The following is a 14,672-nucleotide window of genomic DNA, read 5'->3' as shown; positions in this document are numbered from 1 at the left end:
GCCAAAGGCAGCCACAATGCAAAATATATATATAAAGAATCCTAAATCTGAGTGAAATTCTATCTCTGATATGCTGTATGACCTTTTGCAAGCAGCTTATCCATGCTGAGAAGACTCTGGGCCTTCATTTCCTTACCTGTAAAATGAAAGAATTAGATGATCTGACGTCTGAGTTCCCTCTGAACTCTAAAATATAAGGTTTTATGACAAATGCCAGCTTCAGTTATAAGATAATCCTTCTAGTGATCTCCATCTACAAGAAGCTAGAACCCTGGCCCTATGAAACTATTCTCTCAGGGGTCCTCAGACTTTTTAAATAGGGGGCCAGTTCACTGTCCCTCAGACTGTTGGAGGACCAGACTATAGTAAAAAGAAAAACTATGTTTTGTGGGCCTTTAAATAAACTTCCTAGCCCTGGGTGAGGGGGATAAACGTCCTCAGCTGTCGCATCTGGCCATGGCCATAGTTTGAGGACCCCTGCTCCAGATGATACAGAGGAGGGAGATAAAAAGGAGGGAAAGGAGGAAGCAAATAAGCATTTATTCTATACCTACTATGTGTCAGGCACTGTGCATTTTTTACAAACTCTTCATGACAACCCTAAGAGGCAGGTACTATTATTACTGCACCATTTTGCAGGTGAGGAAACTGAGGCAGATATAAGTTAGATGAATTGCCTGCAATCACATAGCTAGTAAGTGTGTGATGTAAAATTTAAACTCAGGATTTCTTGACTCCAGGCCCAGGACTTTGTCTACTGCATGTGGGGAAGACTGAGTCATGACAAATTCTCTCTCTCTCTCCTCTTCCCTCCACATTTATCTCTGTCTTTGATGCCCAATTATCTCATTTAGTAGCTGCCTCGAGAAACATTAACTTGGCTGTATCTTTCCTACCTGTCTGTTGTGAAGAAAGCTCTAAGTAAACTTGAAGCCCTAAAGAACTGTCAATTGGAGTTATCTTAATTGATGAGAACGGTTTACCATTTAAACCCATTTATCAACAATCATGCATCTCATTAAATGAGTCAGATTAACTTTGGAGTTTATTCATGTTTAACATTCAAATCTGCATTGTATATAATATTATGTATTTTCAATCTTCTTAAGAGCTCATATTTAATAGGATCTTTCTCATGATAAGGGTTTGAGAAATAGAGACTACTTTCCACATAATAAACTGGCCCCTGCCTCGCTTTCCCTTCATATCTCTTTTCTCTTATCCATGCTGAGTGAAATGAGCAGAACCAAGAGAATATTGTACATGGCAACAAGATTATGTGATGCTCGACTGTGATGGACTTGGCTCTTTTCAACAATGAGGTAACTCAAGGCAATTGGATGTTAATAGGAGTCACGATCAGCATTTTCATTTCTGCTCACAATAAGGAAAAATGGTCTAATCATTAATCTAATCTAATAATAATATTATTATATTACATATTATCAATATATCTTTACAGTGTTATATATCAATATATATTATTATATATCTACTTATATCTATTTATATATAATATATATGTATAAATGTTATGTTATATATCTAATAATAAGTCATTAAAACTGAATGAACTGTCTCAGGGAATAAGGTTAAGGAGCTCATTATTACTGAAGGTAATCAAGGAAGGGAATGGCTACATATTAGAGATGCTGGAGACAACATTGGACTAATTAGGTGACAGAGTTGATAGAGGAATGGACTCAGATTTAAGTTTCTGAGTTCAGATCCTACCTCAGACTCTTTGAAGCTGTTACCCTGAAGCAAGTGATTTAACCTTGTTCTTACTCTCAGCTTCCTCTTCTGTAAAATGGTGGTGTTGGGGAGGGGAGAAAGACTTCTGGTCCTACTACTTCCAAGTGCCAATTCTGCAATCCTGTAAAGATCATGGCTGAGAATCTCTTTATGAGATCATTTTTAAATGAATACTTTTATCACATTTATTAATACTTCCTGCTCAGCATCGGGCACAAGCCTCTTGCCTTTCTGTGTCTATATAACGTTTGGCAAAGTTGCTCCAGCTTTGCCCCCAGACAATAAAAACCACAATGAATCAGAGAATTGGAAGCCAAACCACTCTGCACATTGACCACTTTCAGTTCGGCCAAAGAGACTAAAACCCAAAGACGTGAACAGGGGGATGAGTGGCTGGATTAGGAATGGACGTAGGGGTCTTGGCTTCTAGCCCAAGTGTTCCACACCAAGAACCTTTCATCACTTTTGACCAATTTTAAGTTATGTTCTTGAAACTTCTAATGTTGTGTCTTAGTGAGGGGCAGGTATAAATAAGAAAATATACTTTAAACTTGGAAGGCTGCCGTGTCATCCGTCTCAAGTCAGCCCCCTATTTGTCTAATATTGATGGCCTACCAGTTGTCAGGAAGTGAAAAGTTTTCTTAGATTTCTGCAGGAAGGAAACTTCACAAAATAGAATTTAATGGCTTCCCTATCCTCCCAAGTGGAGGCCAAATATAGATTTGTAAATGCTTAGTAGCAGTTTCTAATTTTCTCTTATAGATAAAAACAACTTGCAAAACCTTAGTACGAATAACTGAATATTCATATGCTAAATAACTGCACTTGTAAGCGTATTTCTTGCTAAAAGTGAACATTTCATGATCATATTCTAAGGTTGGTCAGACCCTGGAAAGAATTCTGGAGAAATCGGAGTCCTATGCACTCCCAGAGACATAACTAGCATAGGGTGAAAGAGGCTTTGCTTCAGGGTGCTGATACCTGGTGTGAGTACTGAGAGGATGACACTGATTTTCCCACTTCTTTATTTTGACAACCACTATCCCAGGGTCTCACCTCTCTGTATTTTGGGGCTCTAGGAAAACCAGTCGGCCATTTACAGCACAACTCCACTTTCTTTTCGTTTTGTTTGATTAACAACTTTTAACATTAAATTGTCCTCCTCTCCACTAAAGTTCTTTCTCTCTACTGAGATCCTGGTCCACTGGATTTTCCCCAAAGACCCGAGGCTGTCCTCCATCAATCAACCAGGCACTCATTTAGCTAGTTAGAGATCTGTCTGTGTCCTCTGGAAGGTAATTCTGCTTCTGTGGTCCTGGCTTCTGATTGGTGAGATTTGCCATTTGGAGGAAATACTTAGCCCAAATCCATGCTCACTCCTTCTCTCCCTTTTTATTCTGTTATTCTTGAAGCCTTATGCACTAAGTGGAGAGTTTCTTTCCATCCCCTTTCTCTGTGATTTTTTCACCATTAAAATATAAACTCATTGAGGGTAGGGACTTTTTTGCTTATGTTTGTATTCCCAATGCTTAGTACAGCAAACACTTAAATAATAAATGACACAATGGGTAGAGTGCTGGGCTGGGAGTAAGAAAGACTTAAATTCAAATTCACCCAGACACTTCCTAGCTGTGGGATATTGGGCAAGTCACCTAACCTCATCTGCCTTATTTTCCTCCCTTGTAAAATGAGTTGGGGAAAGAAATAATCTCTGTCAAGATAACTCCAAAGTCTGCCACAACCGAACAACAAAAAAACCATTTAAATGCTCCTTGATTTGACTTCATTCTCTCATTTACTAACAAAGAAATCATGTCTATAGCATTTTTTTTTTCCTTTTGCATCAGAGTGGAAAGGGGATAGGGATATAATAAATAAAATTAAACAAAAACAACCTCCCCCAAACAAACAACAATTAAAATCACAACAACCTATCTATACTTAAAGCATTTTCTTTCTAAATTATTATTATATCTAATTAACATGATGTACTTCGAAATTTGGTTACGTTTTTGTATCCATTTCATTATTATGTAGAAAAGACACAGCTAACTATCTCCCCACCATTATAAATACAGGAAGGTTTAGGACCCTCTAACATGGTAGGACAAAAAAATCATGTGGAATTGGGTTATACCTTCTCTGCTTTGAAGGTCAGGTTGGCTTAATGAAGGGAACAATTTATCAAAGTCTAAGTTTCTGAAAGTCAGATTTCAAATACCAACTGGCCCATTCATCACTCTCGTACACAGTCCACTGGACCTTATAAAGTCTTTCTTTCCCAACAATTTGGTACTATGAATGGTGAGAATTTCACAGGATTATAGAGGGAAAACTTGAAGCATGATCCAGCAAGTCCAACCCTCTCATTTTTCAAATAGGAAAAACTGAGGCCCAGAGAAGAAACATTGTTCAGGGTTTCCCAATTAAGATGAATCAGAAGTGAGATTTGGGTGACAAATCTGTGTCCCTACCACTGACCTACATGGCCAATGTTACATAAAAGAAAATGGTATCTGAGAGTGGGTAAGTCTTTGGTCCCCAATCATGGAGTTAAGCTTCAGGTCTGAGATTTGGAGCAATTTTTTCCCCCAACTTTCAGATCATACTGCATTTTTTCCAATTATAAAAAAACTTTTTTATTTAAACTTTTGCATTACAAGTTCTTTCCCCTTCCCTCCCTCTTACTCTCGAGATGATAAATAATCAGATATAACCTATACATGTGCAATTATGTAAGATATTTTCACATAAATTATTTGTACCAAAAAAAAACTTGAAAAAAGAAAAAGCAAGAAAAGGAATAAAAAAGGAAGGAAGGAGGTAGGGAGGGAGGGAAAAATAGCATGCTTCAGTCTATATTCAATTAATATCAGTTCTTTCTCTGGAAGCAGATAGAATTCTTCATCATTAGTCCCTTGGAATTGCCTTGGATCATTTCACTGTTAAGAATAGCTAAGCTATATATTCCAATGAGATCTTAAAGAAGAGAAAGGGACCTGTATGTGCACGAATGTCTGTGGCAGCCCTCTTTGTAGTGGCCAGAAACTGGAAACTGAGTGGACGCCCATCAATTGGAGAATGGCTGAATAAACTGTGGTATATGAATGTTATGGAATGATTGTTCTGTAAGAAATGACCAGCAGGATGATTTCAGAAAGGCCTGGAGAGACTTACATGAACTGATGCTGAGTGAAATGAGCAGGACCAGGAGATCATTATATATTTCAATAACAATACTGTATGATGAGCAATTCTGATGGACGTGCAGCTCTTCAACAATGAGATGTAACAAATCAGTTCCAATAGAGCAGGAATGAACTGAACCAGCTACACCCAGTAAAAGAACTCTGGGAGATGACTATGAACCATTACATAGAATTCCCAATCCCTCTATTTTTATCCACTTATATTTTTGATTTCCTTCACAGACTAATTGTATACTATTTCAAAGTCCGATTCTTCTTGTGCAGCAAAACAAATGTATGGACATGTACACTTATTTTGTATTTAACTTATACTTTAACATATTTAACATGTACTGGTCAATCTACCATCTGGGGGAAGGGGTGGGGGGAAGGAGGGGAAAAGTTGGAACAAAAAGTTTTGCAGTTGTCAATGCTGAAAAATTACCTATGCATATAATTTGTAAATAGAAAGCTAAAAAAAAAAAAAATTAGCTAAGCCATTCACAATTCTTCACTGAACAATATTGCTATTACTATGTAAAACATTCCCTTGGTAAAAACACATCACTCAGAATCAGTTCATGTACATCTTTCCAGGATTTTTTCTGAAATCAACCTGCTCATCATTTCTTAAAGCACAATAATATCCCATTACAATCATTCACAAAAGCTTGTTTAATCATTCCCCAATTGATGGGCATCCCTTCAATTTCCAACTTTTAGACACACAAAAAAGAGCTGCTATAAATATTTTTGTACAATTAGGTCATTTTCCTCTTTTTGGGGATGTCTCTGAGACATACTGCATTTTAAGGGACTATAATAGTATTATGAAATCTGGGTCCAATTAAGTTCTGATAAATAAGGCCTTTATACAGGATATTATCTGCCTCTGACTCAGGGATGCAGCTTGTTCTCCAGACTCTCTCATATAGACCTAGAATTCACACTTCTATAACCATTTAATGTTTATTTTTCACTTGGCAACACTAGAGATGATTCCTTAGCCCAGGTAGCCACACACCAGTTCAATGTCTCTTTCAGGAAGGCCTTTGTCACTGAAACATTCACTCTTTTTGGCAGAGAGCTAGTTTTTCTCCAAGAAACTCTTCCCAGGAGTCATAAAAATCTCCCTGACGGTTGGAAACTATTGAAGACACATGGTGGCTGAATTACTCGACTAAAGCCTGGAATTATGTTCAGGCAGTGGGTGGCGGAAGCTGGGAGAGCTGGCATTCGCTTGTGAGGGGCAGAGCAGGCAGAGAGAGGGAAAAAAGCAGAGTGGAAAAGGCAGGAGGGAGGCTGAAAGATCAGGGCTTCAATGCATTCCCATAGGTAAGATTTATCCAGTCAGCACCAATCACTCAGGAGCCCTGATGAAGCTTCCACTACATAAAAAGCTGTCTGGTAGCCCCAAAAGGAGTTACAAAGAATGGCAAGCAGATAATACTTTCATAAAAATAATAAAGCAGCAGAAATGACTGGATATAAAAACAAGGGTGACAATACAAAGTATATTCTCTTTCTTTCCTCCCCCCCCCCCTTTTCTCCCTCTCTCTGTTCTTTCCTTCCTTTTTCTAGTATGTTTTTGGGTTCTTTTATTTATTCTTCCCCTTTCTTTCTGTTTCTCTTCACTTTCACCCCTTTCTTACTCCCTCCTTCTCTTACTACTTCCTTCCTTCCTGTCTCTCTCCATTCCATCTTTCCTTCCTTCCTTCCTTGTTTCTTTTTTCCCCATTATATCTATGGGTCAGTTCTTTCTCCATCCCTTCCTTCCTTCCTTCCTTCCTTGTTTGTTTCTTTTTTTTCTTTTTCTCAGTATGTCTATGGATCATTTTTTTTCTTCTTTCTTTCTTTCTTTCTTAATGACAGCACCTCCCTTCCAGGGAGATGAGATGCTTAGCACAGTACCTGACACATAGTAGACACTTTAAAAATGTTGGCCATTACTGATATATATCTATATCTATCTATCTAGATATCTAGATAGATATCTATACAGATATCTATATGTATATATAGATGTTATTATAGTATATCTTATCTATCTATATCTATAGGTATTATAGTATCTCTCTCTATTTATATATATAGGTATTATAGTATATCTATCTATATATATGTATTATATTGTAGTGTACATATATACATATACTATATATATGCATTATATCTATCTATCTATTCTATAATAACATCAATATTTATTCTCTGGGGATAGGGGAGGGGCAGGAACTGCATTTAACAAATACTTATGGATCCTCCATTGCCTTTTTGCAGACCTCAAAGTGTCTGGGGTTTGAGCCCCCACGTGGACAGCAGCGTGCCAGAACACTGACTCACACATTTCTCCTTGCCCCTTTCAGCTTCCCTTCATGGTCAAAGTCACCCCAGGTATCTCAAAGGCTGTTATCTCTTTCAATGGTGTTTAAGGCACGCAAAGCATTTGTTAATGCCTTCCTAAGGGCTCAGGTAAACACCATTAAGAATATTGCACATTTTTCTGGCCCTTCTTCTTATCTGCATGGGCCAGGCTTCTTTCACCGCCAGCACACATCCAAGCCTTCAACAACTCTGGTCTCCAAAGACTCAGCTGAGAAATATGGCAAAGTAGTCATCGAAAGTCAGCAAATTCCCATTCTAGCTTAAAACAAAAGGGGCCGGTTATGGGATCTTTGTGATCCAACCGGAAGTCTCCCAATTCAAATAAATTAAATCTTTTGGTCTGAGCCCCAGATCGTTAAATGTGCAATTGTAGATACACGGAGATAACATCGCTTAAAGAACAATGCAGGTTGGCAAAACATAACAGGATACCTCAAGTCTAAACAGAAAGAAAATGTCAAAATAACTTAAATATGGGACATTTCTGTCTAATTTTTAGTGAATGATTTAAACCTTTTAGCGAGTCAGTTAACAAACACTTCTTAAGCTCCTATTATGTGCCAGAGACTGTAGCAAGTGGTGGAGGTACAAAAGGAGGTAAAAGATAATCACTGTTCGTGGAGAAGAGTTAGGTACAAGAAGGTGGAAGGGGAAAGGTTCTGAGGGGCTTTGAATGCCAAACAGAATTTTGCATTTGATCCTGGAGGTGATAGGGAGCCATTGGAGATTACTAAATAGGTGAGGGTGGATCACAGTGCTGGATAGTGATATGGTCTTGACTTCCCACCATTCATTGAGTCACAGCATTGACATTATAGCAGCTCCTGGTCTATGACAGTCCCTCTCTATACCCTGCACATCTTTTCCTATCTGTACCTCATTCTGAAATGTTCTCCCTCCTCTCTTCTGCTTCCTGGACATTGTCTCCTCCATTTGAGTAAGTATCCCCAAATTTCCAGTGCTTATTCAGCACAGCACTTGGTAAGGATTTAATAAATATCTGGGGATCGATGGATAACTTGTCATTTCCTAATTGTCAATACTCCATCTATCAACAAAGTTATCAACTTTTCTTTAAGTTAGTAGACCAATGAAGGTATTTGTAAAGAACATCCTATTTGTGTTAACCACCAACTGAAGAGTCTATTTTTATAGAAAACTTAGTACCAATAGAAAAGTAAGATCGTCCCTGTTCTCCAGGAGCTCATGTTCCAAGTGAAAGATGATGCATTTTGGCTATGAGCCAGATGGAAAGGCCCCAAGGCCATTAGGGTGCAGCAGCAAAGCAAAAGGCAATCTCTCTTCATTCCTATTGTTTTTGTAAATAAAATCACCTCTCTATTTGATGACAAGAGCTCTCTTTTCTGAGTCTTCAATAGATATGTGTGTAATCCCCTTTAGAAGCAAGTCCAGGTTGCATCTCTTTATAGGACTTGTTTCCTAAGATAGTGACTGAGGACACAGGTTTGGAAGTTGGGGTATTCCCAAGGTTTATGGACTCAAGGTTCTGTTCTGTCTCCTTCAAGGTCAAGCAGTATTTGCCTAGTAAAACCTACTAGAACTTGTTCATCACAAGTCCAGATTTAGAAAACTCTTCTTTATCCCCATACGATAGGTAGGACAAGATAATCCATATTATCTGTTTGTTAAAACCCTATAGTTGTGCTATAAATTTAAGTTTTTAGACTAAAAATAATTTTTTAAACTAAAAAAAAATTTAAACTAACTTTTCTCCTTGAGTTCCAATCTAGCCTCTGATGCTTGCTAACTATATGACTTTGAACAAGTCACTTAACCCTATTTACCTCAGTTTCCTCATCTGTAAAATGAGCTAGAGGAGGAAATGGCGAATCCCTCCAATATCTCTGACAAAAAAACCCCAAATGGGGTCACAGAGAGTTGGACACGACTGAAATGAATGAAAAACAAAACTAACTTGCCTCTTTGGGACACAACCAAAATTTTAACAGTTTAACAGCTGGAACACATCAGGAGTGGAGAACTCTGACTTTTAGCTAGACATATAATTACATCCTCTCCCTTACTCCCCTCCCCCAGTCCCTGAATAAATACTTCTTACAGAGCCAGGGAATCACTGCATCTCATAGGAAACCAACAAATAACACAGAAGCATAATGTGTATCATTCTTTTCCAATCTTTATTTATAACTTTTACTTAGATACTAAAGCTATTTAAAATCCCTTGATAAAAGAAATAATGTCTCCTTGGAGATAGTACAGTTACATTTTCTTAAGTAAGAAAAAAATAATTACCAGTGCTTTCAGTGTTTATCATCGTCACATTGGGATATTTTGGAGCAGAACAAATTTAATTTAATATTTTTGTTTCTCTTTTTTAAATTCCAAAGGGGCAGTCAACTATCTAAAATTATTTTCTAGTATTACTTCATGGAGAAGACAATAGAAAAATTCTAAATAATTTTTGTTGCTTTCAATCTAGAAAGACATAGCAATGAAGATGCAAAATGTCATTTACAGAGAGATTTGATGATAAGATGATGCATTAAAGTATTTAGTTAAGATATACCATATTGGCCCATAAAGCCTGGGGCTTAGAAAGAGCCATGAATTTAGTCGCAGCTTTTATCAACTCTACCATCCTGTGTCACCTCAGACAGGTCACCTGTCTAAATCCCAGTTTCTTCTTCTGACTCTCAGAGGTGTCTTACATCTCTGGATCTATAGTCCTATGATGCTCTGGGTCTTACATTCAGGAAAAAGAACCTTACATTCAGGAGTTCCCACCAGGAAGACACATGTAAGAGAAGATCTTCCTTTTCTCAAGTACTTTAGGACCTTAAACAAGGATATCTCATCTCAATAGACTTATTTCCTTGATTATTAAATTAGATATTTGAACTAGATGACCTTTAATATTCCTTTCTAGATCTTAGATTCTGAGATTTCATACTCTGACTTTCTCATCTTTGGTAAGTTCAGATGACACCTCTTCCATGAAGCCTTCCCTGAAAACTCCACATTGTGACCCAATTGTTAATACTCTTTCTCTCCCCAGGCTACCTCTTATCTCCCTAGTAGAATGTAAACTCCTTGACCACAATTATTATTTTAATTTCTTATCCTCAGCCCCCAGCATGACTTTGTAAACACCAGGTACTTAATAAATGAATTTAATTAAATTTGTTCACATGTAAATGAGAATGATGTGCACATATCACATGATCCTTCCATAATATCACATTGAGGGCTGGATAATTGAAAAGTCAATAAAGATACTATACCTCCTGCCTCTAGCACCAAAAAACATGTGATATGTCAGCTCAGCTGGACCTTTCATGGGGCCGCATCCTTTTGTAGAGTTTTCAAGGCAAGGTGATGCACAAAGCCCACCTACATCTCTACAGAGGTGTGAGGTAGTATACCCTAACAGGGGTCCTCAAACTTTTTAAATAGGGGACCAGTTCACTGTCCCTCAGACTGTTGGAGGGCCGGACTAGACAAAAACTTTGTTTTGTGAGCCTTTAAATAAAAAAACTTCATAGCCCTGGGTGAAGGGGATAAACACCCTTAACTGTTGCATCTGGCCCGCGGGCCATAGTTTGAGGACCCCTGCGCCTAGACCATGAAATGGGTAGTACTGAACCAATGGAGGAATGGATAGGTGTGAAACTTTTTATGTTGGGTCTGATCTACTCATCCAGGGTAATGTCCCCATCCCTGGAACCCTGAGTATTCACAGAACTCAAATAGGGAGCTAGAAATATAACTACTTGGTAAGTCTTATTGATTCCTCTTCCTTCCATCCACAAGAATCATTGATATTAGATCCAAAATCAGAAGGAGAAATTTGGGTTCGAACAATATCACCATTGGTTTGAATTGGGGGTTGATATAGTGTTACTTCAAATTTTAAAAATGTTTAAATTTGAAAAAAGAAAGATGAAGTTCAAAAGTTAGTGTTAGAAGTTACTTTTTGAAATTCTATAAAGAAAGAAAAAAGAAAGGAAGGAAAGGGGAAAAAAGGAAGGAAAAAGGAAAAGGAAAGAAAAAGAAGAAAAAGGAAGGAAGAGGAAGGAAGGGAGGAGGGGAGGAAGAGAAGGAGATTGCCTTAGGATTGAACCTAGAAGTAGCATATTAAACCCAAATTTCATGGCTTGACACTTTTAAAGCCAGAAAATTAAATTTTAAAACTTTATTTCTCTTTGAAATTACAGAAAAACCACAAGAATAGAACTAGTGGTGTGGTAGCCAATCAGTCGCCAAGTGTTTCTGAACTGCCTGTTGGAAAAGTGAACTTTATGCCCAAAATATAATCCCTTACCTCTTCTTCTTTGTGATAATGAGAACATCATTGAAGAGGAAGAAGTAGACCTGCTGTTTGGACGTCCTTCGGGAGAAAAGTACCGTGTCTTCCACATAGGCCGTCAGTTCTCCCCTTTTTACCAGCCAGCGAGAGGAAGATACTAAAGGGAATGGCTAAGAGAGAAAAAGAACAAGAACGCCGGCATGTGAGTCATATCTCAGTGCCATCAACTAGGTGACTTCAATCGAAGTCTATCCAAAGATGCTTATTAAGATTAAGAGAAGAATGTTCTCCGGTAAGTCTGTGCTACACAAATGTTTCGGGAAGGGGATTGCGATGACAACAGAGCAATAAAATGCAGCCAGCATAGTTCTAAAGAGGAAGAAAAATAGCACAAGCTATTCTGCATTTGCCAGTGTGAGCAAGGGCCACTGAGAACATGTTAGAGTCCTCTCAATGGTGATCCTACTATAGATAGGGAACAAGTCTAAAAGACCAAGTCTCCTAATCCACCCTTGTGGCCATTCTAGTGATCAAATTCTAATTAATTCTAAAAGAAATGTGAACATCTCCAATCACACACACTGTGGGGGAGGGAGAAATAAATTAATTAGTAATAGAATTGATACATCAAAATTAGAATAGGGATTCTTGAGTTCCATAAACTTAAATTAAGTCTGTCAATATTACAGAATTACATTACTGTAATTTTACAGATTTTATCTAATGCATTGAAAAATGTAATTCTGAGAATTCTACAATCTTTCATATTCTCCGGCAGATTGCCAAAGGCAGCCATGGCACAAACCACGGCAAGAGTCGCTAAGTTAAAATGACAGTCTGCTGTTATTTTGTATGCTGAAAAGATAAACACAATTCTTTTTATTAATGAAAAATATAAAAGAATACCTTGTTTTCTATTCTGCCTATGACACATCTATTTGGTTACATTATGGGAACACCTGTTTTTAAAATTTAATGGCAGTTTTCTCTATGGAGGTTCAATTTTTTAATCCATGCCCTCTCCCAGAAGCATAGGCTAAACTTTCCTCCCCACCCCCTTGGATAAACCAATCTATTCATATAAGATAGGCCAGAGCCAAGAGCTCTGATAATTCAAAATACTGATAATTCAAAAAATTGGAAAACTCTCAAACCGCAGCAAAATTCCAGCCACTGAGAGCTCATTTCTTAAGACATATAAGGTACACTGCCAAATAACTGATGGGAAGGAAAAGAGAAAAAAAATAACAATTTTCTTTAAACGAGCAAGAACTTTTAGACAAAATATGTATTATCTTAGAAGCTTATGTCACTTTTCAGAGATGCTTGGAAGATGGTTAATGGAGTGGAAACTGGCATAAGAAGGAAAGTTAGAAGAATTGTAACTGTTTAGCTTAGAAAAGAAAGATTGAGGGAAGATTAAGGTTAAGACAAAGTATATGAAAAGTTTTGACAAGAGGGTAAGTAGTCAGTTACATTCTAAGATTTGTGAAGGACTGGATATGAAGAGATTTCCACTGACTGTTAAGAAGTTTTATGGGAAAAAAAAAAGAATTATGGGAGTCACAAGGAGATAAACTCCTGCGATTGGCTCCCAAGGATGCGACCGACTACCTTTCTGGGGTGACTTTGACATTCTCTCTAAGGGCAAGGAGAAGAATCAGATAATCTTAAAGTTTCCACTAGCTAATGTAAACCAAGCCTAAGGCAGAACTTTTGATCCAGTTTAGACCTGTTCAGAGCAGCAAATTACTAGAAGGGCTCCATGATAGCTGTCTTATCTGCAAGAAGCCCAGAGCATGCATCCCAAGGAGCGTTTGGAGGGCATACAAAACAAGCAAACAAAAATGTTTTAATCTGAAAATGTTCTCCATTTACAAAAAAAAAAGTATTTTAATGTACAAACCAATACATTTTAATGTATAAAGAGAAAGAAGAGGCATCATCATTTCTCTACTATTATTTGGAGGGGAATCCCTACTTGATTATAAATAACTTTCCTTAAAATCTGCTAATGTAGAGATGAAATTTAACAACCCAGATAGTGAGAAGATAGCTTCAAAATAATAAAAAAAAAAAAAGGAAATACAAGATTTTATTATCTCAAACACAAAACATAACTTTGATGTATAAAAAAGTTGAAAAATTAAAAGCATGCATTAAATGTTATTATTTATCAAGCAATAAATATAGATACATAAAAGATTAATAATAAAACTAATCAGCTTTAGTGGCCAGTTACAACTGAAATAAATTATTGAGAGTTGGAGAGAGAGAGAGAGAGAGAAGGGGGGAGGGGGTGGAAGGTGGGAAAGGGGAGGGAGGGAGAGAGAGAACCCTGTATTTAGAGAAAATGATAAAAGGAAAACAAAGCTCAAAGAGTTCAAGGAAAAGAAAGAGAAGACGTGAGGGGACAGTTTTGAATAGCTTAATTTATGAGGTATTATCCAGTCCAGGTCCCCCTACCCCATCCCATCCCATTTTGCAGTTGAGTCAGAGGCCGGATATGACATATTCCGGGTCACCTACCTAGTTTGTGGAGGAGCTATAACTAGACCCTAGAAATTTTGGTTCATTGGGTCTTTTCAAGTGTGAGCAAAGAAATGTATGAATTAAAACCATATTAAATAACTCCATTTGGAATGAGGAAAGGGGTCTAATAGTAACAACACCTTTTTTCAAATGCTTTTCTTTCCTGTTTATTTTGCATGCTAAAGAAGCAATCTAGACAGGAAATAACTCATTTCATGAGAGAGTGAAATAAGGTGGGATATTCAACTGTAATAAAGAAAGATCCAAAGTTGTCCTAAACCTAAAAATGCCTTCTGTTGCTTTTTAAGTAAAGCCCAAACAATTATAACATCTCCACTGAGAACCTTTCCCAGAAACTCTGAAGTGATGCTCTGACCCAAAGGTAGTTAATTTCTTAAAATTAAGGAAAAATAGGGCAGTCTTTCCGAATTGCCATTATTCTATAATTGAGTTCCGAGTCCTATAAAAGAAGCTGGTGGAATCCAAGTGGATTTGGGTTTTAGGAAAGAGGGAGTGAAGGGATT

At 37.5% G+C, this 14,672-nt stretch overlaps 1 protein-coding gene across 1 annotated transcript in view; it reads right to left on the bottom strand.

The window, feature by feature from the left end:
* ARHGEF26 (Rho guanine nucleotide exchange factor 26) overlaps window positions 1-14,672 on the bottom strand; it is a 134,197-nt gene that overhangs the window by 22,845 nt on the left and 96,680 nt on the right. The window contains exon 11 of the mRNA XM_051991799.1: window positions 11,632-11,786. Within this exon, the coding sequence (XP_051847759.1) occupies window positions 11,632-11,786 (155 nt within the window). The remainder of the gene's footprint in view (window positions 1-11,631; window positions 11,787-14,672) is intronic.

Source organism: Antechinus flavipes, chromosome 3 (genome assembly GCF_016432865.1).
Source record: "Antechinus flavipes isolate AdamAnt ecotype Samford, QLD, Australia chromosome 3, AdamAnt_v2, whole genome shotgun sequence".
NCBI classification, from domain to species: domain Eukaryota; kingdom Metazoa; phylum Chordata; class Mammalia; order Dasyuromorphia; family Dasyuridae; genus Antechinus; species Antechinus flavipes.
Note: the sequence above shows the minus strand (reverse complement) of the source record. Positions and strands in the feature narration are given on the sequence as shown.